Source organism: Perissodus microlepis, chromosome 19 (genome assembly GCF_051167445.1).
Source record: "Perissodus microlepis isolate ML-2025 ecotype Zambia chromosome 19, ASM5116744v1, whole genome shotgun sequence".
Classification (NCBI taxonomy): domain Eukaryota; kingdom Metazoa; phylum Chordata; class Actinopteri; order Cichliformes; family Cichlidae; genus Perissodus; species Perissodus microlepis.
The window spans coordinates 21,119,188-21,144,645 of record NC_140479.1 but is presented as its reverse complement, the minus strand read 5'-3'; the positions used below and the strand labels follow the sequence as shown (position 1 = coordinate 21,144,645).

General features: G+C 44.4%; 1 protein-coding gene across 5 annotated transcripts in view; it reads left to right on the top strand.

Annotated features, from left to right (window-relative positions):
* The window catches only part of meis2a (Meis homeobox 2a), a 78,427-nt gene that overhangs the window by 40,130 nt on the left and 12,839 nt on the right, over positions 1–25,458 (top strand). For all 5 annotated transcript variants that reach the window (XM_084915470.1, XM_084915467.1, XM_084915468.1 and 2 more), the window contains exon 10: positions 13,738–13,814. In XM_084915470.1, the coding sequence (XP_084771596.1) occupies positions 13,738–13,814 (77 nt within the window). The remainder of the gene's footprint in view (positions 1–13,737; positions 13,815–25,458) is intronic.

Sequence of the window (25,458 nt, the reverse complement as noted above, 5' to 3'; positions counted from 1 at the left end):
GGTTATCTTATTCAAAACAAAATATATAAGAGGATTTTGGTTTAACGTCTTAAAACTAGTTCCCTTAAATTACCCCTTACCCTTCCAGAATCCACCCGGCAAGCTGGTCTCATTGCCCCCGCGGTTGATTGCAGGGTTGTGGCAAGAGCTGTTAGAGCAGTGGCGGCTGCTTGCTGGGGACCATGGAGGCCAATGAGATTCTGCTGCAGGCCTCCAAGCTGCCCCACTATTGCTTTGATATTCATCTCACACCAAGAGGAGAAAATGCAAAAGGGAAAAGGAGCAGCACAGGCATGGAAATGGCAAGCCAGGCTAAAAAATGGGAGGGAGGCAAGGAAAGAGAGATGGATGGAGGCACGGAGTATAAATCAAAAACAGACTATGTGTTTCACTGTTTGGTTTGTCATGGGAGCCTAGCTGCACCAAATCCCACTCCTGCCATTTTGTGTGATTTTTCTCCCCTCCCGTCCAACTCTTCTCAAATGCATGCTTTTGTTTTGCCCGGCTCTTAGTCCAGGGGTAGGCAGTGGGATTCCTGCACAGTGGGGTCCTTATAACTGGGAGCCATGCCTCTTGTTCTCACCTCTTCCCCCCACTTCCTCACCTTTTCATTTTCCCCCATTGATATCCTATCTCTATTCCCTCTCTGAACATATGGACTGTTTTTTTTTTTTAAGAGAGAGCTCAGTCCACATCAAAGACCCAGGCTGAGCAGGTCAATTTGTTGCTCCTTTCCCCGACTCTTCCCCCTCCACTAGCCACAGTAGACCTTCCCTGCACTGCAACCATTTACCCAGAATGCTTCATTGCTCAAGCATTTCTGCTCAGCGCTTATACCAAGCCATGTGTTGTGTCTGCTCTCCACACAGAGCAGATGTAGTTCACTCCAGAACTCTGGATTTCTCTGTAGCCAAGTCCCTCCAAGATCATGTAAGGCTGAGCAAATGAGCATGTGTGATAGATAACAGTCTCTCTATCAAAAGTAGGCTTTATCACACACTGATAAGAAAAAGCAGATGGATAGAGGAAGAAGAGAACCAATGAAAAATCACATAGGAAAAAAAACCCCAAATATATAAATCCAAATCTAAGCAGAACAGGCCTTGGCTCCAGATGTGAATCTCTCTTAATATTGATCTTGGGGAAAGCCAGTCCCCTACATCCTCAGGGCTGCACCAACTGACACACAAAGCACCTCTCTAAAGCCAATAAACCCGCTTGTACAATTATTTAGATAAAGAGGGTAACAACAGGAGTATATGCCTCCCAAACCAGCACCTCCTCCTTGGCTCTCATGCTCCTTCTCCAACTCCTGCTCCTCCTTTTCCTCTTTCTTCTCCAGCAATAGGATGAAGAAATGTAAAAGAGTGCAAGTGTGTGTGCGTGTATGGAGGGGCAAATGTGTAATTAGCCACACATTTCTGAATCCTCCTTAATGTTCATTACTGAAACCAGGGGCAATTACAAGTTCAAAGAGGTTTAGGGCACCCGCAGCCTGCATAATCAGTCACAAATTAGGCACCGCTCATTTGTCATAGCACAGCATGCACACTTTTACATGCACACAGAAACACACATGCATGCATATTGTCAGAGTTGAGTCATAGATAGGCTGACAGGCATCAATTTCCACAGAGGCACAAATCTCAGCTACCCGAAGGCAGTAAGTTAGGCCGCCCAATCCTCTTACGCTCTGAAGCTTTGTTGTCTTTACACAACAGCAAACACCACTGACACCTTCACCCTAACTTGCTCTACGTTACACTGTATCCTGCTTGCAATCATCCTCTTATAAGCGTCCTGTTTGCATCTACAATCCCTCCCACCACCTGTCCTATCTTGTCTCCCTTTTACGGCTTTTTTTTTTTTTTAAACGGCTATTTTCGTCTGTGTCAGTCTCTACCCACCTGGCTGCGTCTCTGCAACACGTGACAGTGTGCGTTTCATGTCTGTCCCCGGAGGTGTATCTCAGTTACCTCTGGGGCTGGGTCACAATAGCTAATCCTGTCTTCAGGTGGCTGTTTAGCACACTGAGAGGAGAGCTCGCAGAACCGGAGGTGAGCTCCTGTTACAGGACTCCCTGACCAGGGGTCACCTCCAACACTGTCAGAATGCGCACTGATACATGCACAAACAGACATGCACTCGTATACTGGCAGATGCATGCACACAGGCATACTTACAATCTAGAATACACACACACATTGAGCCTGCTTATCTAGCCCAGGTGGTTCAGCCTTCATCGCCCCTCTTTCTTGTTCTTCTTTATCTTCCTACTGTAATACCATTCATCTAGTCTTTCTGTGACTTCTCTCATTCCCAGATCACTCTGAGTCTTGTTCACATTAGGATTCCCTGATATGATCTCCATGAAGACTTGCTCGAGTGGCCATGCGTTGCCTGTCCAGCCCGACAAGCTGCTCTCACACAGGGGCACAGTTAGGTCTCTAGTGAATTGAATGGAGTCCTATCATGTGTGGCTCTGCCTCAGCATAGTAGGAGAGAGAACTCATTTTTCACTGAGGGAATGACATCCATCTCAGCAGCCAAACGCTGGCTGTTTCATTAAGTAACCCATCCAGGCAGACAGATGTGTTCACCACACAGCCATGTTTGCCTATGCAAGAGCGTGTATTAACCCACAATCCTTTGGGGGAGATTAATAGGGTACCAGCCCCTTTCCATTGATTATCTCCATGCCATTTTCCCCTCCTTTTCTTGGCTAGATATTAAAAACTAATGAAGCCTATTGAAATCAGGAACCGCAAGTCTCTTCACGGATCATTTTAGGTTATTTGGACTCAAACAGAGAAGGATCTCTTTAAGGCACAGTTTGAGTCGAATTAAGAAAATAAATGTGGAGAACAGTGTTGAAGAAACAAGAGGGAAACAAGAGGGGAGAGTGTGACTGTAAAAAGATGTGTGTTTAAGAAACGACAACTCCACTCCGACACATGGAGCGGAGACATGGCAGATGTTTGCAATTCCAGAAGATAGCAAAGCATTCCTAGTGTTAGAGCCATGTCCTAATTGCCATAATGGAGGTGGTAAGCACTGACAGTAATGGAATCGTGGGGATCTATCCCCAGCAACCTGAATTAGGGGCTGCCTGGCAGATCCACTTCAAGATGGCCTGTGCTTTTATGTCGAGATGACTTGTTTTCACTGATCCCGTTCTCATCCTTGCCATGGTCTTAGAACTTGAGGTCTTTGGGTTGGGGGTTGGTAGAAGGTGGTGCAGAGATGAGGGGTGTGAAGTAGATCAGTATGAAAGACTGGGCCAGTGAGTGAGGAAAGAGTTAACAGCGTCTATGTGATGGGCTCACCTCTGCACCAGGCCTGTTGAAAGGCGGCGGGGTGCTGTCGGGGAAAATGACTTCCTGAGACATTACCATCAATCACCAGACAGGTCAGGCCCCCCAATCCCGCCATGAGGATGGAAGAGAGAAGAGGGGGATGGGGATGCAGGATTAGACTAGAGGGGACGAAAACAGGGAAGAAGACCGTTGAGAAACAGACTATTAACAATCTCTTCCTCTCGCTGTTGGACTGTTTTATATCCCTCTCTTCCTCTGCCTATCTGTCTCTTCATGTCTTTCTCTGTTTCTATTTTCCGGTCCTCCATAAAACGGCTACCCGGGCATTCAGGAATGGCCCCTGCTGGTCAGAGTCCTCTCCTCAGCTCAATTGCATCATTAATTATTCCACAGGCAGTGGGCTAGAAGCAAATCTAAAGAGAGGAAGAGAAATAGAGAGTGAGCAAGAGTTAGATGGGGAGATGGGGGACAGCTGTCTAACACCCCCAGTTGGTCTCGGTCTCACTCTCTATCTCTCTCTTTCTCTTTCCGCAAATGAAGGATGGGAGAGGGGAGGGGCTTGGGTTACCTCAGTGAGCGGTTGTGTTACATTCCTGAGAAGGGAGGTGGGGTTGGGAGGGGGGTTCAACGAGTTGTTGAAAAGAACACAGTCGCTTGTCAACAGCCTCAGAGCTGAGGAGCCATGATGCCTTGCATCAGGCCTGCAGGTCAGTGACCTTCTGTTGTGCCCAGATAGAGAGAGGTAGGGGAAAACAGTGAAAAGAAAAAAACAAAACAACTGCATGGATGGTATGTGTCACTGCATGTCTGTGACAGAGGTCAGTGAAAAGTCTCAAAATTTCCTAACCCTTCTCTTTGCATCCTCAGCCACATACCACTGTACGTGTGCAGTGCCTGAGTGCCTGCGGATTATCCTTCTTCAAAGTACTAATAGAATAGAAGGGAGAGAAGAGGCAGACGGAAAAGGAAAGAGAAAACGGCAAGCGCTGGCAGTCGTGCTAAAATGGCCCATTAGATTTAAGGAGTAAAAGTTCATCAGCTTTATTAATGGGAAGGTATATAAATGAAGTATGAATTACCTGACTTTTATGGAGTGGCGAGAGTGAAACTAGAGTGTCTTATGATATAATGTTTTAGTGAGCTGTTCTGAGCGCTCTGATGAGCAGGCTGCAGAGAGGAGGAGGGTGAGGAAAGAAAGAGTGGAGAGAGAGAGAGAGAGAAAGTGTGCTGGGGTCCCCTGAGTCCAGCGACTGGAAGGTTGCCTGATTGTTGCAAACATGTATAGCTGATCTGGTTAACTTGGAGACATGACCTATTCTATCGAAAAATTTCCTGCACAAAAACCTACAGTTAAACATGTCTACATATGCACATGCACATTCTAAACATGCATGCATGCAAACATGCAATAAATGCATAAGACATAAGCATAAGGACAAACACATATGCCAACACACACACAGACACACATGCTCCCCAGCATCCTGTAATAAGCAGTAAGCTGAGCTAGCTGATGGTCATCCTCCCATGGGGCTGCTGGGTGGCTGCCAACTTCCTGCCTGCTTTGTCAGTGGATAAAGCGCCTAACAAACGAGAGGGCTGTAGCTAGGCAGGCCAGCCAGGGCAAAGGTCACCTCGGCCTGCGGGCAGGATTGAGCCTAAGAGCACTACAGGCAGGGAGAAAATGGGATGGAAGAATGCACCTAAAGATTGGCTGCTATTGACCAGACTAAAAGCAACACAAGCCTCTTCTCTTCTCTTCTCTTCTCTTCTCTTCTCTTCTCTTCTCTTCTCTTCTCTTCTCTTCTCTTCTCTTCTCTTCTCTTCTCTTCTCTTCTCTTCTCTTCTCTTCTCTTCTCCTCTTGGCAGCACTTCATAAAGGCATTTTAACTCCTGTCACATGCCGACTCTCCTTTGAGAAACATTAAGAAAGTGAAAGATCCTGAGGGCATTTGTCAGTCCACACAGCCCCATGCAGCCAGCCGCCCCTGGGTGTTGAGCAATGACAGGAGATATCTCCTTGACTCATACACTCCTAGATGAAAGGGGAGCTCAGAAGACTTGCATTTCTGAAAGGCAAAAATTGTAGTCAGTAAAAGAGAACAGACACAACAGGTAGGGGCAGGGTGGTGACTGATCAGGGCTTGGCTGACTTTGTTCCCTGGAAGTACTTGTGATCTCAGATGAATGCACCTATGCTTTCTAGCGGCTATGTTCGTCCGGCTCACTGACGGATATGTGATCTGAAGTGTCTGCCTGCCATGGACCTTCTTTTACTGGCAGAGGGTAGAGAAAAAGGGAGGCAGAGAAGGAAAAGAGATAAAATGTTTCTTTCCACCCCAGCTGTCCATTTGGAGGGGGAGAAAATTTGACATGGTTGACTTGAACACATTTAGCATCATTAGCAAACAGGAAGTGTCCCCCGCAGCTGTTTTTTGGTAGGGGAGGGGTTGTTCCTGACTGCAATGTAATGGACAAATGTTACCGACCGTGTTTGCCTTTGATTCTTGACCTGAAAACAAAAATTGACATTACAAATGTCCTATGATATCTTCCAAATTGGCTTGACATTCCACAGTGGGCCCTGGGGGTTTCTTGTTTGTCCTCTGTAAGTGGTTGTGCTCTCGTTGTTGTGTCCTGAGGCTTACTATTAGAACGCACTGGCCTTTCTCTTGAGAATGTGGAGTCTTAAAGAAACAGAGGGAGAGAGTAGAAAGAGAGAGGGATAGAGCTAAAGGAGGTGCTGGATGTGTATTTGAATACTTATTCTCATTAAGTTAATTCACAGTGAAAGGGAGATCCGTCAAGTGGAAACTCTCAGAAGCTTCTATTTGAAGAGCGAACACCCCCCCCCCCCCTTTTTTTTTCTGTAGCTCAATCTGTCCATTTTACCAAATGAATCTGTTTCTATTTCAATTGAAGATCAGCCCCACTTTACTTTGACTTAGGAAGTTAAACAAAGTGTAAGGAACATAATAGAGTAAGAGGGTAAACTTAGAGCGACTCTGTATGTTAATATTAAGTACTTTTTCCAACAAGCTCTTAGTTGTAAGTGCTTTACAGTCTTGACACCAGCCCCTGTTTTCCTGACATTTCTATGGGATGGTTTCCAACACTCTGTATTCCTGTAGTATACATTCGTCTCAAATGTACTTTGATACAATGTATTTTTAATTGATTACAAATTACTTTTTAAATCAGTTGCTCATAGCTTCTAAAAAAAATGTCATGTTTCAGCCCAAGAAAACGGCTGCTTCCTTTGCAACATGTGCACACTGCGTGTTACTAAACCAGTGCCGATGTTTATTCAGAGATCACGTTGCCATGACTTTGTGACTGGCAACAATAACGCGTGGTGCGAATATGGAGCTGTCTCATGCAGGCAAAGTGACTGGATCGACTGCTATGACCAACCCAGCAAACCTCTAATGATCTCTTCATAGGTTTGAAAAGTACCGTGCAAAGGCAAAACACCAGTCATTTCACAATTCTAACAAGCAACATCATAGCACAAAATGGAACAGGAGAGTCATTACTAAGAATAATTTTTTTAGAAATCCACCAAAGGTTGGAAAATGTATACCAATAAAGTTTTAATAGGAACAAATCCCTCTGTGGGATGATCCTTTGGCTCGGCTGTAGTCATTGCAAGAACATGTTTTAAAGATTTCTTGAGAGCAAGTAGTGAGCGTGGCTGTGTGTTGACATCATGCAAGCTAGAAAGGAGAGCAGAACAGAGCTGGGTGCCCCTGAGCAGGCAGTTACCACAACAAAGCCAGCAGCCTGGACTGAAAAACCAGGCCAAATTCCTGCCCTCTAGGACCTGGCTTAAAGCTTGAGCGGAAACTTTGAAAAAGGGGGACGAGACGAGATGAGAGGAAAGGAGAAGCGATGAGGTGAACTAAAGAGGGTACGAGATGAGGGCAAAGGGGTTAGTGAGTATAGCAAGAGAAGTATTGCTGTTGGGACCTATAGAGTACAGTGGGAGAAGGAGAGATTGAAGGAAACAAGAGAGAGATAGAAAACCAGGGCCCACACTGCAAGGATGGAAGGATCGCGTTCCTCCTCTTGAAAGCACAGGGTCAGCCATGCGGTGAAAAAATAAGCCATGATCTCAATCTGACGATTAGACAGGCGCATTTCTGTGTTATGTCTCCGGGCCACAAGTGGACCGGGGTCTGCAACACAGCACACATGCAGTTTGTAGATATAACTGTTGGCAACAACTAATAGATTTGCGGTTGAGCTCAACAGAAACTCATTTGGGAGTTTCATTTTGATTTCTGTGTACATAATGAGCAGGGTTTAATTTTTTTTTTTTTTAAAAACATTTTTATCTCCTCTATTGGATAAAATGATATCTTTCATTTCATTATGCATGATAGAATTTGGAGGTGTTACCCTAAAACATCGCGCTCTTTTTGTTGGTCGATCGCTAAGTCTGGAGGTGCATTGGGATTGTGTGGGAGTGATTGCTATTTAGCCTCATGGAGCTTGGTACAATCAGATGCCTATATCTTTCACATCCTCCAGGGTTATTTCCTCACCCTCTCTTCCATTCATTCCTCCCTCCTTCTGACTCCCCGCACCCGCTCTTACTCTTGCTGGAGCTTGGCAGGCAAACGGGGCAGTTATGCCGTAGAGCTTCTCTACAACCTTGCACTGTCTCCAGTGAACATAAATTAATGGTGTAGAGCAAACAGGCTGCTGGCAGAGGTCCAGGAGCTGGCTTCAGGAGCCCAGCCAGCGATTGTTGTGGGGGGCCGTGGCAGCAACAGCAGTAGTAGTACTGATACACTGCCAACCAGCCAGCCAGTCAGAGAGGCAGACAGACAGACTGGGGGCCCTTTTGCTCTATAATAGATGCCGCAGGCCTCACCAGTCCACCTTGTATTTGCAATCATCACTGTTTTACTGTCAGAGGGCAGTCCACTGAGAGCCCTTATACTTACTGTGGAAGCTTTGGAGTTTGCAGCGAGAGCAAGACAAGTGTAGTGGTATGTTCTGAATGCAGATCGTATGAGGTGTAGATATGGATGTACTTTTATTTGTTGCTATCAGAGGTTGGCATGCAGTGCGTGCGGTTTGTTGTTTGGCGTCATGTGAGTTCTGTTTATAAGCTGGCAGTATCCCTGTGTGTGTAGTCGAGTGAGAGCAAGAGCGAGAGAGAAAGGGAAACCAGCAGGGTTGAGTCATTGAGTCATGTGGCATTCTTGCCTGTTTTCAGACTGTTGTCAGGAAGCAGTGTAGTTCCCAGTGAAATAAAGAAAACACCCAAATAACCCTCAACTGCCTCCCACCTCCATTTCCCCCAAATCACACAAAGACAGGGAGAAAGAGAGAACAGATTAGAGAAAGTTGGAGATGAGCTTGAACGTAGGGAAGGACAACAACATTTTTTAACTTTCAAAAGTCCCACATATGTATACCCAAGTTTGCCATTCTTACTTCAGATTCCATTAAAAACATCACAGTTATTTAGAATCAGTTACATAAATAAAACTGATCTTTTAAATAGTAAAGCTGGATTATTTACCAATTGCAAATTTCTTGCAAATTTCTACTCACTATTACCAAATTCAACCACAAATTTTTTTTTGTTTTGCATTTATTCAGACAAATTTGAAAAGTTGATTTCTCAGAAATAGAACACACTTCTCTTTTTAATTGTCATGTGCCCGTCCATTTGATGTCTACAGATGGACGTAATTAACTGTATTCTTCAATATAAATCACAAAACCTGTCAGAAACCTGCGACTAAAAAGCCAAACATTACGTAGGCTGTGTGCATAGTAAACACTTGCGAGGATTCAAAAACTCCAACTGGATTTATTTGTCATATCTGTTTGATCTCTCAGTAATGCTGATATGCATTCAATCTCATTGTCATTTGTCAAAGAAGCCAATTGTAACATTATTAACAGCGCCAACTTGATATTTAAAATGTGCCAATCTTACCCCAGCTCAATGCCGAATCCATATTAAAATGTCATTCCTATATTTGATTGCGTTTATTTCTGACAGTGAATATTATTATCATCTTCCAGTCATTTTGATTAAAAACAAATATGATTCCAATCAGTGTGTGGAAGGCGTATATGAAAGGAAATATTGAGATGCAATATTTCTGTAAATTTAGATACAGAAGAGTCACAATAAAGTCCACCAGTGGCTCCAACACATGAAAAAGTTCTGTATCTGTGTAGCAAATGCTTTTTTAAAATTAATTAAAGTTACCATGAAAATCAAAAAGAGGTTAAGCTAAATCACCCCATTGATCCTGAGTATATTCTTTGTGTTGTCATTGCACTGAGGGTAAACAGCCAATGGCCTTTGATTTCCTGTGAGTCATTAGCATGGAATTGGTTTGCAAGCCACTGTAACCTTGTGACCTGCCTCTATAACTCATGTCACACACTGATGATGTAATTCATCAATGGGGTCCAACTGCAGCTCATGCAAGGAGCTGCAGGTTCGGGGGGAAGAGTGGAAGCCGCAGAGCACGAAAAGTGGTGGGGGTTGTACGGAACAGCCGGGATAATGACCGGGCTGCGGGATTTGATGATGGGTGCATATAGGTGTCAGGAGAGCACAAAAGTGATATATGACAAACTGGATGTTGGATGAGTAGATAGGTGTGCAAAAGGTGTGGTGTCAAGTTAAGACGGGTCCAGCGGTAGATGTGGTTATTGCATACAATGAAATGCCAAGCTGCTAAACTGGATTCAGGCGGGTGGTGGTGGTGGTGGTGGGGGTGGGGGGGGTCAAGGACCGTACGCAGCAGATGCTAGAGCTACCTCAGCTTGTAATGTTCAGCAACCACAGGGGCCATTACATCCAGCACTATCAGAGAGCACAGAGCACATCAAACCCTGTAATTTAGCCAGCAGTCGGTCACACACACACACACACACACACACACACACACACACACACACACACACACACACACACACACACACACACACACAGAAGTACAGACACAGCTCAATTCTTAGGAAAAGACAGAATGTGGTCCACCTGCGTATGCATCGGTGTTTGTGTTGATGTTTGTCTGAGTGGGGTTTTTTTTAAGGTCAGACTGCAGGAGCTAGACAACATGTGCCCATCAGGATAATGTGCCCTGTTCCATTAACAGGTTTCAGAATAATTAACGGGGTTGTTTCGATCCGAGACTCGCGCTGCCGGGACAACAAATTGAAACTGCTCATGTCTGCCTCTAATTATTTATAGACTGCTTTACATTTTGTGGTCAATCTTCTTAAGGATATTGGCTGTGGTGTTTGTAACTGAACATATTGAGTGGTTCCAAAGCCAGTGGGGAGGTTATCAATACCATCTTTGATCTTCCACTGTGTTTGTGTTTCTTCCATTAAATACTCATGTCATACGTCCCCTGATGGTAGAGAGGGACATCTCCAGGAAGATACACAGTGGACTTTTTTTTTTTCCAATCAATTTGCATTCAAGATTTTGCCATATCTATCTATCTATCTATCTATCTATCTATCATATATATATATATATATATATATATATATATATATATATATATATATATATATATATATATATATATATATATATATATATATATATATATGTGTGTGTGTGTGTGTATTTTTTTGGCAGTTAACAATCAGAGATTACTTTGAGGTCTAAATAACCATTCTCCAATTTAACAGCTACTCCAGACTTGTAACCACTAGGCCCACCATGTCAGCTTGTTTCTCATGTCTGTGTGTGTATGTGTGTGTGTGTGTGTGTGTGTGTGTGTGTGTGTGTGTGTGTGTGTGTGTGTGTGTGTGTGTCGCCAGGTCTGGTTTGCATTCTAATTCATAAAAAAATCACACATATGTCGGGCATGGAGGGTCAGCAACAAATGCAAGACAAAGAATGCCGAGCAGAGATGAAGAGAAGAGACTGATTATGTACTCACGCTGTTTGTATGTTGCAGTCTGTTTGCGTTTAGATTTGTTTCTCTGTGTGTACGCTCAGCAGTGCATATGGGCGAATGCTTACAAGTATTAAGATTGCAGGGGGTGATCATCTGACACAGGGAGGTATAAGTAAGGAGGGGAAGAGGTATGAGCTGAACGAAATAGGATTTTTTTTTTCTTGTCTATGCGGTCAGAGTAAATCTCCTTACTCAGGGGTTTTGTGTGCGAGGGGGGCTTTAACATCCCCACTCTCCTTGATGAGACATCTTTCTTGTTTGTTCAAACCATTCATTACGTGGTGGCTGTTGGACGAGCCGTGCCGCTGGCCAGCGTATTTATCACCAGGCTAGAGCGCGCTCTGGCTGACAGTAGGCGATTGATGACCGGGTCTGGGGCTGAGAGGCTGAGGAAGCCTTAATACAATGTAAATGACCCACTCCCATTTCCAATTTAGGCTGCTCCTATCTCCACACTTCCATACAACATCATCTTTAGCCAGCTCTCTACTTGTGTAGGTTTTTGGGCGCATTTGCATACTCGAGGTTTATATAGTGTATACTTAAAAGGAAAAATGGATTAAAAAAAAGGATATATATATATATATATAATATGTATATATATGTATATATATATATATATATATATATATATATATATATATATATATATATATATATATATATATATATATATATATATATATATATATATATATATATATAAACTAGAGCTTGTATCTTGTGCACCCTGTGGCTTCTCTTGAAAATGTTTACACAGAGACACACGCAAATGTGCATACACATACACACACACACACACACACACACAATACCTTAGCAACTCTGTCTCCGGTAGCCAAGGAAATGTCAACACCTGGCAATCAAAAAATGTATTTCTATGCAAGCATTATCATCTTTCCTTTGTTAATGATTTTAGCATATTAAAAGGGACTAAGTACACAAGTACAAATCAGATTAATCCCCCTCTGCAGCCGGGAGTCATTATTTGTCCAATCTCCGCCTTGTTTGTTATTAATTGTGCACATTCCTCAAACCATTTTTTCATCCCTTCTTTAATTAAAACAGACTACATTTAAACAGGCAGGGCTACCTGAAAGGAGGAATCTCCTTCTCTGCTGATATGACTTCTCATATAAATTATTACAGCGGTAAATGAGAAAATGCTTCTTGAGCAACTGCTATCATTTCAAGTTAAAATTCAATTCAATTAACACGAGCTGGGCATACATTGCCAGCTGTGAAATGTGCTCAATGAGCATATACCCGGAAAGGAACTGAAACAATCAAATTAAAGTTTTGAAGATTTAAGGTATTTTTCTTTTTTTGGGGAGGGGGAGTTATAAACATCACCTCAAAAAGGATTTGTGTGTGTGTGTTTTGATTTGTAGGTGTCAGGTCTATGAATAATTTTCATCTGTCTATTTGCATTTCTGTTTGCACGTGCTTGTGTGCATGCATGCTTTCTGTTTACAGCGGCTGAATGAAACACATAGTGTCTCATTTGTTTCGTTTGCGTGCGCCCCGACTCCTAATCTGGCCCTTAAAGACATCTGTCACCAGCGATCACTGTTGTTTTGTCATGCTTCATAGCAGGCCCAGGGGGAGCAAGGCAGCCCAAGGTCTGCCATTTATATCAGCCAATGTTCTCTAGATTGGACCTGACACAAATAGTATCATTGCAGACCTTGTTGGAGAATTACATTTTCAGGTAAAAATCTTGGCATATCTGTGGAGCACATTTCACAGCATTCTCTTCTTTTAGCATTAGTCTCTTTTCAGCTGCTCTCTATGAAAGAGCCACCACCGGGATACATGTCAGACATTCAAGGAAAGATAAATGTATTCTCCACAAATCTTCACCCACTCAATCTGTTGCTGTGCTGGTATGTTATAAAAGGATTCTCAGACACCACAATATATGGCTTAGGCCTACTGGAAAGTCATGTTTGTCAAAGTGTGTATGGTTATAAGTGTCTTTTCTTTCTGGAGGTGTGCTATATGTTGTTTTTGTGTAGGCAGGGTGGGGATAAAGAATGGGGGTTATCACTGGTGACAGTGTTGACAAACTTGTTTGGCCAGCTCCTACAGGTTTTGCACTAAACTGTGCGTGTGTGTGTGTGTGTGTGTGTGTGTGTGTGTGTGTGTGTGTGTGTGTGTGTGTGTGTGTGTATGCGTGGGTGTGGACACGTGTATGGTGTGAATGTCTATAATGTGCAAGAGGCGGCATTGGGTGGAGGTCATGAGAAGGTCCAGTCTTAAGTTACACAATGCAACAAACACAGGAACATATTGAATAGATACAGTAATAAGCAACAGCCATGAACTTGACTCGAAGCACGTGTTCGTTTTCCAACGCTTCGCTATACGAGTGCTTACATGCATGGATATTTATGCTAATCTGTATGTCAAAGAGGCTCATGTATGTGTTTGTTTCTCTCTCTCTCTGCTTGCTCCTGCAGCACCCATACCCTTCTGAAGAGCAGAAGAAGCAGCTAGCCCAAGACACGGGCCTCACCATCTTGCAAGTAAACAACTGGTGAGTCAAGATTTCCGCTTGCCCTATCTCCACCACCAGCATCGCTCTGCCTTTTATTTTCAAAAGCCTTCGCCTCCCTCTCCCCATCAGCCAAGACGGCTAATGCTCCTAAAGTGTGAAAACCGTTTATGTACATCCCTCCCCATCGCGTACAGACACATGCAGAGGTTCACACATAGACATACACACAGACAACCTTTGTAACATTATTATATGTAAGCTACCAGGATGTTCCGGTGTTATCTGTAAAGTGTTCCGCGGCTAAGTCAGTGGTCTTTGTGGTTTGATGCACATGTATTCACTGGGATATATTTAAGGGAGACAGGCGCTGATCATAAGCTACCCCTACAGCCCCCACACCCACCCCACCCCTTCATCCAAAACCATACCTACCACCGCCACTGGTGCCCCCACAAAAGGCAAAACTGCCTTTCCACCCCCTCCCCATTTTACACCAGCTATATGGTGGATTAAGGTTTTGGTGGCCTGGCCAGCAGGGCCTTTGTAGATGGCTTAGCACATAACTGGGGGTGGTGGATTAAATAAAATGATCACAGAAGCAAAGAAATGATACAGGAATTACTTATCAAAATACTAGCCCAGGTTTTATCTGCAGCTTAATTTTGTTCAGTACATTCTCAGGGTGATGTTCAGATTAATTGAACTGACAGCTTCCTTTCAAAATTCCGGGAAGGTATTTGCACGGATTTCAGGTCTTACACAAACTTAATTATATGGAACCCCATTTTATCATTCTAATTCCATGTAGCGGGGGTTCTATTTACAAATGACAAGTCTGTGCCTTTTATTCACAGCTTTCCTTAATATATTTATCAAAGCGGGTTCATTTACAAAGTGCTCTATCTGTTGGGTACAGGCAGGCTGACATTAACGAAGCTTTTAGGTTTATCAGACTCGCAGCCTGACAAGCCACCCGAGGGTCAATTGATTTTTTGGTTCTGTGATTCATTTTTTTTCTCATTTTTCCTGGATCACAATGAGAAACATGCCTGGAGAATTAGCCTGGTTTGTCGGCCTTATCTATCAGCCCCCTCCCTCGTGCTCCCCCCCACTATCTGACATACTCTGTCTCCTTCGTTTCTCTCTCTCTCTCTCGCTCCCTCTCTCTTTCTCTCCCCTTCTTTCTCACCCTTTGCTTTATTCCCTTCTAGCCAGGGGAAGTCAAGCTACTTAAATTGGCCACAGGAACCGGTGTTATCAGACTTTAATGCACCCTACAGTGTGGATAGCATTTCAATTACACTAGTAACCAAAGATTAGCCCCCGCTTGCCTGTTTCATGCCTCGTGCCACCGTTTCGGGACGCCATGCACCTTACCTACAGGAGCAGAAAATTGAGTTGCCTTGCCTGTGTCATGGTGATTAATGCAGAAATACTCTGCTAACCTGGGAGGAGAGAGAAATAGACAGAGACATAGACAGAGATAGATCTGAGACGAGTCCCTGCCTTCTCATTGGCCATGAAATTCAAGCCATCCATTTGGTCTGAAAGCATCTTGCACTGTGTAACATCCTTGAGCATACGCACACAGATGCATAATCACAGATGATCACAGAGCTGTATTAACTTTACACCAGGCCTCTTATAAAATACATACCAGTTACTGAAGAGGCTTGGAGTCCATTAGTGTATCTGTGGTGCATCCCGGCTGATGTCGGGAGGCCTGGGTGACTCTGCCACGTTACTGGCTATGTTACAGTAAGGGAAAGGTGAGAAGAGGGTGCAGAAGTTTTCCACTTTTTACTATCCAGGCTAGGTAGCGAGTTATAGTTAAATGTCTGACCTTTTTGTTTTTCCCTTTGATATTTGGTCCAGTGGCTGCTCAGATCATTCACCCCAGATATGACAGAACTTAGCCATATGAAATTCCTGTTTCAAAAAAAACCCCTCAAATTCCTGGCTGGTCCCTTGCATTGTTCTGTTATTCCCTTTGATGCATGGTTACTGCCATGTTACTGACCAGAGAGAGGGAGAGAGAGAGAGATAGCGACAGACAGGGGGAAAAAGAAGCAAAGGATGATTGGGGGGAATAGGGAGGGGATGGCCGCCGTCTTCGGTTTCCAGAGCTCTCCCTCGGGGAAAGGATGTGCTGAATCAGGGCTTTGTCCGCCGGCACAATCGCAGCCCAGCGAGGGCACAACGGTGCACTGTGTGATAGTCAATAGACAGTGCATCTCACTCTCTCCCCTTTTGCCCCATCAAACCTCCCAGCACCATCCCCTCCAAATGACACCTAGCTTTACATTTACCTGGAGCTCACCTGTGCAGGCAGAAAGCAAAACTCAACTGGTTTAAACCCTTTTGTCTCAGCGCCACACTCTGATACTCCGGCAGAGTCTAACTCTAGAATATATAATTAGAAAACAGCCTCACCTGTTTGTAGCCCACACGCCATCAGCTGTTTGATGTTAATAAGGGCAAAGGAAAGGGTTAAAGTCCACAATCTCATTGCTCTGGTGTTGAGCTTATGAGAGGAAAGACTTGATTATCCTGTTAATAGTTTCCCCTGCGTTCAAAGGTGTGTTTGTATGTGCATTATTACTAATGGGAACTTCAGAGATGTGTATGAGTATACAGTGTGTCAGGACACCATTAGTTGACCATTAGATAGTGTGGGGTTTTGTTTGCCCTGCTTACATTTGAGACAGCAGGCGTCATGCTAAGAGAACGTGGGAGTGGTCTGATATGTAATTGCATTTGTTTAAGATTGCAGGAAAAGGTGAGGGCCATGTCACACATGGCATTCTGGGATAGCGAAGTAGGTGAAATGGCAGACAGGTGTTCATAAGCTAAAGAAGCATTTAGAGTTTACAGTGTCTGGCGGCAGATTTGCCTTCCTCAGCAGCTCCCAGTGTCCTGCTATCATTCTGAACTAAATGGAGCCTGACCGAATCCTTTCATGTCTCAGCATCACACCCAGCACGATGTGCCCTCGCTCTCTGCCATAAACACACACACACACCGACTATCCTGCCGTTATTTACCACAGCAGCAACGGGTACGCGCGCGCTCACACAGGCGGCATGTAACTACGCACACAGGGTTATTACATGGGCCTGAGAGATGACGCCGATGACAGATGACTGAAAGAAATGGCATCTAAAAAAAGGAAGGAAATCGGCCCGTCATTATTCCCTCATCTCGCAGGCAGCCAGTTGGTCATTTCCATGGCTGAGTGGGGGGGGGTTGGGTTGCAGTCGGGTGGGGGTGGGGGTGCAGAACATATCAGAGAGCGAATATGTCATTTGTTGGCATCGATGATAACTGACTGCTGTGCCACTGGACCACTAATAACAATAAAGAGGGCACTAAGCCACACTCTATTTTTACTTGTCTGCCTCCTCTCTACAGCCCAGGGGGGACTACATGCACAGACACACAAACACACACACAGTGAGGGAGGCTCCAATTAGCGGCAGAAAGGAATACAATGAGTGAGTTATTAAGACACAGAGGCGGATCGCAGCCAACCTTTGCCCCCTGTCGGAGCACAGGTCACATGATAAGGGAAGGATATCCGCCAGACAACGGCGCCAAGCAGCCTGTGCCCACTGAGGAGATGAAATAGGCTCAATCTCTGTGGCAGTTCAGTGTGGAGTGTGGTGCACCGATTGTTTTCTCTCTCTTTTTTTTTTGACCTTGAACCGTCGCCAACATATAACTGTACATGTACTGTATTAGCAATAATATGTTTAATTACTCTGTTTTAAGAACAGAAGGATGTGCTCTGACTAAGCTAGCAAACTGCGTTATGTGCGACCAATGTCATTCATATGTCGAGTAACTGAGCAGGCAGGTGCACTGGGGAAATAAGCTAAACAGGACTGAAACAGGATCTTGAAAGAATGCCACAAATAAAATAAAAAATACATTAAATAAATAAGCAAATAAAAAATCAAAAGTCATTACAATCATATGCCTTTTGAACTTTAGCCTATCTATATAGAATCCCGATTATGACCCCCGATTGTGCTCTGCTGTGGCACAGCATGCAGATAAACTGAATTTAGATGGCTCTAAACTGACTGATCTGTAGCTCTCTTCACAGCAGGTTCCCCATTCCCATTCAGATCAACTCATCCTGGATCACCTCTAGATTTTACAGACTTTAAATCACTCGGCGGCGATACAAAGTGGCTGCACTGAAGGTTCATGTGCAAAATGTTAACATTTGTTTGTGGTGTCTGAAAACACCAAAGAGGAAAGGCAAAAGCAAATTTGTTCCTCCACTTAGAAAGCATTTTCCATCCCCCTTTCTCGGGCCAAAGAGACACTTAGGAACACTGCCTTTTACGATTTTTTACGATTTTATGATTCTCTGGTTTGGCAGCGACGCCCATTATGAAATGCAAAATAATAACTAATATTTTCCAAATGTAACATAAAGTTATGAAACTGGCCTAGCCGCCTGTTTTTCCACATTCTTTATAAGTATTTACGTCTCATGAATCTCACACAGAGGCTTTTGAGGTCCCCCCAACCCCCACCCCATACTCTGCTCACTGCCCACTCCCTACTTTTCTATCTCTTCTTTTCTACAACATTGGTGGGCTAGTTGACTGAAGTTGCTGGTTATCTGTCTAACTTTGACCCAGATGGAAATGTCATGCCTTTTTTTGGCTGCAACCAGGGACTCCCAGCAGTGGCCATCTCATGCCCCTGGCTTTCTAAATATACAGCCAGAGTGTGGAGAGGTTGTGGCTGCGTGTGTGTGTGTTTCTCTCTGGTGTATCTGTGTGTGCAAGCATGAGTGTATATGTGTGTCTAACTAAAAAGAGAGACTATCGGGGTGCTGCCAACACAGGCATCATGATCCCTCTCATTTAGGGACCGCTAATTGGCAGTTAATTAGCAGAATTGACTCTGTTGTCGGATCCCAAGTGCCATCCCCCCTACCAACACCCTCTACCCGCTAAGTTCATTTGATCTGGCTGCTTTCTTGATGCTGTAATAATAATCCTGTTTCATCTGTTTTGGAGGAAGAAACACATTTAGAAAAACATATTCTCACTATTGGCAAGATTAGAGCAGAACGGGCTCTTTTTTGGTAGCAGGTTTCATTTTCTTTTTCATTTTGTTCAGCGGTTGTTACAGATCCAAATATCTGTTAACTGCACAATCTAGACACATGCTTTACTCACAGTTTAAGCCATGGGAGTCTTAAACAGCTGACACTAATGTGTGCCACCGTGCTCTCACAGTATATGTGAGTACATTAGCCCTGCTGAAATTCTCACTGTGATTAACAGGGCTCACTAACATTTTTATCAGGCACTGGGGGCACACTGACTCGTAGCATGGTATGGACACCCAACGAGGCTATGGAGCAACCCAGTGCCCACCTCTGTATGAGTTATGGAAAACAGGTGGTACTTTAACAAAAACTGGCAATGTTGGCTGATCGTGCACAAAAACGAATGCCTTTTTTAACTTGTTTTCCCATTGCAAGCTCAAGATTCTCCAAAGCGCAGACGGCATGCAAGAAGAACGAAGCCAGACCAGGCAAGATAGAGCGGCAAAGAGCTAAAAGAGGCATTACAGAGAAAGCATTAGAGAGAGATGGGAGGAGGGAGGTCTTTGTACTTCTCTGCTCCTTTTGGCTCTTTTATTCCTCAACGGCTTGGTTTTTATTGGTGGGTCGTTTAATAACAAGGGCTCTGCTTTTGAAATGAAGTCGAGCTGCGTTTGCGTGGGCAGGCCCCCTTTTTTATTTTAAGATGGTAATTTCTGTACTAGGGGTGAGAACTGGGGAGAGATCAGGAGAAAGAGAGAGAGAAAGAGCGAGGAAGAGAATCCGCTAGAGAGAGAGAAAGAGGGTGAGAGTGTGGGAGAGGGAGAATTCAAGGAGAAAACAAGGCAGGAAAGTAGGTTAATTTATTTCATTTGTAAGAAGAGAAAGAACTTAAAAAGAAAAAAAGGGTTGATGATAGTGAGAAAGAAAGTGTAGGATGCTGTTTTCATGAACAAGTAGCTTAATGCACACGGGCAGCCACAGTAAGCCTGCTAGAATCTCCCTGCGCCTGAGGCCATCTGTGAGCAGAATAGCAATTTTATTACTTTGTCATTAAACCAATTTCACAGCAGTATTGTTTGTTAATGAGCAGCCGCAAACGAGCGAAGATGTCACGTACTAGAATAGCAGCAAGATTTGTGACCCCAGCACTCCTCTATCTCATTCTCCCAACCTCTACCTCATTCTTATTCTTCTTCTCTTTCTGCCATCATCTTCTTTCTTTGCACCCTTACTGTCATCCTTTCTCTCTCTCACTCTTTCTGCCATCCTCTCATCCTGCTTATCCCTCCCTTTCTCCCCCCTGTTATAGAGATCCCTGGCTCATAAAAGGGGGAAACTGCTGAAAGATAAAATGCAAAGTCTATACAGTCGAGTCTCTGTTTATGAGCTTCCATTTGCCTTTAGAGCTCATTGGGACGAATAGTTTCTCCACAGGCTTTCAGGGTGTGCTGCTGGAAAGCCTGGCATATTGGCCTGTTATTTAGCTCTAAAGCCTGACATGGGTGCCAACATCAAGTGCCAGCAGAGGGACTAAGCATTTGAATAGGTGCATAAGTCCCTTGGATTGTATGCTGGATGATGTCATGCAATAATTGTGATTTTTCAAAGTTGCTCAGAGCGCAAGGCTCGATCCCCGATTTTTATTGTGTTGTGCATTTTTTTTTAAATCTAACTTAAATTTTGGCAGTTATGTTGAATAGTCTGGTTTCACAAAGAAAGTCATGCACTTCAGCTGTTGTGATGCTATATGTGTTTTTATGGCTAGTCGCTCTGTTTATGTTTTTACTTGGGAGGTCATCTGGTGCAGATTCTTGGTCTTTTTGTGGCTTATGACTGAGAGCGAACCAATGACACACAGGGAGAGAGACAGACAGAGGGAGAGAGAGAATTAAACTGAGGCCCCAGAGGATCAGACAACCTGACAGAGTAGATTTGGAATAATTAGTTTTATCTGCTGAGGGAGATAGCCAGCGGAGCTGTGTGTTAGCCACAGGGTGCTGCTATGTGTGCCTTGGTGGTGATGTGAATTAGGAGAATGGATGTTATGTATGTGTTTTTGTGCATTGGTGTGTGTGTTCAAAAGCAGGGGTGGGGTGTAGAGGACTAAAAGGGATAAAGGTGACCAGGTGTAACAGAATGGCCTTGAGGGTATATGTGTGTGTATGTGTGTGTTCGTGTGTGTTGGAGCCAGAGAGGACAGGAGCTCCTTCTTTGGCTGAGCTCTTTAAACTCCCTGAACCTTACCAAGGTATTTTCTCTCTGTCCAGGCACGTTCATTCTCTCACTCTTTCTGTTACTCTCTGTTTTCCTTTACCTCCTCCTTACACAATTTGCAATTCCCTCTGTCCTTGTGTTTGGGTGCACGGTAACACGATGTAAATAGGCATGTTTGTCTGTCTTTGCTTTGTTTCTGTGGTGCCATATTCAAAATAAGCTCCAATTACCACCCACTCCGTCCTTTAAGACGTGATGAAAGTAAATGTGGTCGGGACAGAAAACGGGAGAGAGTTGTAATCACATTGTTAGCAACACTGCAGTGTAATATTCTTACCTGTTGTGCGCTTGTGTATTTTCTGAAGCTGTGATTCATGGCCCTGTGCCCTCTGTGGCTTTGAGGTGTAGGCCAATAAGCCCATCACGGGAGGCCCTATAAATCAATATAGTCCTTTGTTGGTTTAAGCCATGCTCTGCCCCAGTTCAGACCTGTTATGGATGAGATATCAGTAGACCTGGTGCCAAGCAGAAAAGGGAAGGGAGAGCAGGAGGGGGAGAGAGGGAGGGCCTCTTCACAAAAACAATCCAATCTTAATTGGAGCGTGGCCCAAACTCCTGCACATATCAAACCTGCTAATTTGCAATTTGGGAGAGGTGAGAAATAAACAGAGTAGCATGCTGCCACGTTCTCTGCAAGCAAACAGAAACAGACACACTTTGATGAAGTTATCAGAGGTAGCTTGAGGAATTAGCCAAGATTATCCAACACCATAACATGCATAACAAGATACAGAGATATAGAGGAAGCGCTGGCAAAAGGAAAGGGAAAGAACAATGAAGAGTATATTACCCTAATCTTGGGTTTCTCTAGTCCCACCCTTATGAATATTTATTCCTCCCATTACTGGTGATGATGTTTCAATTGGGACTCTCTGTGAGCACGTGAGGTGGAATGGGGTGTCAGTCTGGTAGTAGAGGGTGTCAAGCACCCAAGATATGCCTGCTTTATCATCCTCTTGTTATATTGTATGAGATACATTCTTTATAATGTATTTGGATTGTTGAAATCTAAAGAACACGGATGGCTGAGAATTGAGTTTTCTGTATTTTGGGGCTTTTACTAGACGTGTCATATAAAAACATCCCACATGACAGTTCAGAGGCTTAAGTTTAAGGACCTTTAAGGATCTTCTGCAGTGTAGGCTTAATTGAATGTGGCTTTGTTGTATTTGTTTAAGGCTGTCACATATGAAGGAGGCCAGTCAAAGCTTTTACACAGTTGGTGGTAGAGCTGATCTGAGAGGCAGAGGGCTCGCTTCGGGCCACCAAGCACATCAGAGTCCCTGTGGTCTGCTCCACAGTGTCACTGCTGCTTCTGCCAGCAGTCCCTTCCACAAACAACAGCTATTTATATCACTAGCCTGCTGCTGGACTTTTTAGCCCTAAACTCTGCTTCTGACTGTGCCGGCGCATGTGTGTTTGTGTGCCTGTGAGTTCACTCGTGTGTATTTCAAAGCGATTATGTGCAATTGAAACTCAGATTAATTATTCAATAGGGAAGTGAGAGGCAAGCTGACAACATTTAACCAGTGACTCTCTCGCGGTCACTAATATGTGCTAGACGCAAACTCGCTCGCTCAGACACATCATGGAAACGTGCTCAATGGAAACACTCAGTCACACGCCAGAGACCCAGTGATGAGAAGATGATGACACCCCAGAGGGAGGGAGAATCCCTTCCCAAACATACACACACAGACTGAATCCTGTACTCTGCAGTAGTCTGGTTCTGAAAGACTCTCAAGTGCAGCGGCACCTAAAGCCAGGCATTAGAGAATCTCACTGGTCGATCCACTAGGTTTAGGTGTCACTTTTTAATTGCTCAAACTGCAGTGCATTTTCACTGCCCTAAATTCATGGTTAGTAGCACACCAGCATGAGTAAAAACTTCAAGAGCAGGGGGAGAATATGAATGTATACATATGTTTGGGAACGGGGTGGTAAGATGAGGGCACCTTTTATTTTTAATGCCTTCTAATACATTTTTATATTCAGGAGTGCAAGCTGTCTGCAAATGTGAGAATACATGTACATGCATGCTCACATGCGTGCATCCAATTATGTGTGTGTGTGTGTGTGTGTGTGTGTGTGTGTGTGTGTGTGTGTGTGTGTGTTAGAGAGAGAGAGAGAGAGAGAGAGAATGTAACTGTTGCTCTTGGCAGGCCCCCTCTCTTCTTCTCTTTGAGCTGAACCCATTACAGTCTTATAAAAGAGGGAGAGGAGAGAGGTTTGATATGAAGCAAAGGAAATAGATTGGCCTTATTTCCTGTCTGGCTGCCGCAGAGCAGACACTTGTGTTGCCTAGACGATGCAGGCAATTGACACTCAATTTTGTTTGAAATATCACGCCTCTATCATGTCATTATCAGCTTCTCATGGTAATCCACAAAGCCGCACTGTTTGATATCTGACAATAAGGGGGAGTCACAGAGTCACGGAATTACCAGGCAGAGAGAGAAAACGGGGTTGAGAATGAAAGGGAGCAGAAAACGAGAGAGCGGGGAGACAAAAGACGGGGTGAAAGAAGAAGAGATGGAAAGATAATTCAGGGGAGAGAAGCGAGAAAAGCCACAGATTTTCTATGTTGGCACTAAGAAGTGGAAGGAAACTGAGATTATACCTGCCCACTTTGCAAAGACATGAAAAGGAGTCCAACAGGTCTGGCATAGTGGAGGGGAAAAAAGAGAGAAGCGAATGTGGGCAGTAGGGGTGGCACTCTTCACAACTGTGAAATTGGGGTGATCTTGTAAGCACACCCACTCATCTCAGGAGAGCTGATGGGTAGGCTGGGGTAATGATAGTGCTGCAGTCAGTTTCTCTATTCCCCCCGCCTGGCTGTGTGTGTGTGTGTGTGTGTGTGTGTGAGTGTGTGTGTGTGTGAGAGAGAGAGAGAGAGAGAGAGAGGCAGCCTGCCAGTATGTGTTCTGTGTATCTGTTCTATTTCTTGCTGGTCCTTCATGAAAGCAGGAAAACCTCACCCATCCAAAAGGTGAGAAGCTGGCTTATGAGGAATGAGCATTACCTTCCAGCGCTGACGGCCTCTGTCACGCGCTATGTACTGGAGCCTTTGACGAGGGCTAATATTGACCTAAGAATGTTGGTTGTTTTCAGGCGCTCTTCAAACAAGAAAAAATGCAGCTGTTGGTCCCTCGGCTCCTGTGCAGGCAGAAAATACCTTTTGTACACCTGTGCACATTAATAAGGTGTTGTCTTAAGGTGGGTGTGGGAGCGGGGAGGGGGGGTGTCTTGCTAACAAGAGATTTGTGGGATCAACTCCTTTCGTATTACCCCCGTCGAGTGGCAATCGGTTAAAAAAAGGAGGAAGTTAATGAAGGAAATATTATACATGAAGGAAAATTTTAAGAGACTGTGTCGATAGAAAAATGCAGATGAGATGATTTGGTCCTTCTTTCTAACTTCAGAAAACTGGTAGTGCTAGGGCAAGTTAGTAACGCTGGGTTGCTACAATAAGGTCTCTTTCATACAGGTGTGTTGACGCCTGGGGCGGGCTTGGCCTCAGTCCCTTCCGTTCACCCTGGCTGATTTGAACAATAACTATCGTATCTTTTAAAAGAGAAGGGAGGGTGAAGCGTCAAGAAGTAGATGCCTAAGAGCTCTGTTGGGGCCAAGAAAAACCCCCGCTGCCGTTGTCAGAGCTTGTTGATGTTGTAGGGAGGAATTTTTTTTTCGTTTTTGCCCCCACCCCCATAACCCCCACATTTTTTTTCCCACTTCTGCGCTGGATTTGGTGTTTTGTGCCGTAGGACAGAGTGTGGTGAGGAGACAGAGGAACAAAGTGCTGTTGTGTGGAGCAGCAGCTGCTGCTTGCCGGATCAAAGGGGCAACAAGCGTGGTCTTCCTGGCCCAACGCTGCTCTGGAGGTGTTTGACGGACAGTCAGCAGCTGGTGCCGTACAGCCCGCCCTGTAGGGGTCAGGCTGCTGGACTGCAAGGCCCAGAGGTGACATACCGTCACTGGACAGGGGGAAGAGGGGAGAAGGTGTTAGATGGGAGGGTAAATAGAGGGAGAGATGTCTATGTTTGTTTCTTTTGTTGTGTGTGTTGCTTTGGTGTTTTAGTTTAGAGCGAGACTTTTGGGATTATTGTTCCATATTTCTATCAGATATTTACCCTTTTGTGATGAGTGAGTCAGTTCCCACTTATTCTTCATAATGCATGGATGACGGCTGCCTGGTTTTAAGGCTAAACAATTACTTTCCTAGCGTTGCGCTCCACACTGCAGTATTCCACCTCTTTGGTGCTGACAGAGAATCAGAGTGAGAAAAGAGAGACAGAGAGCAAGCATGCCGCAGTGCTATTGATTTATTTTAATTAG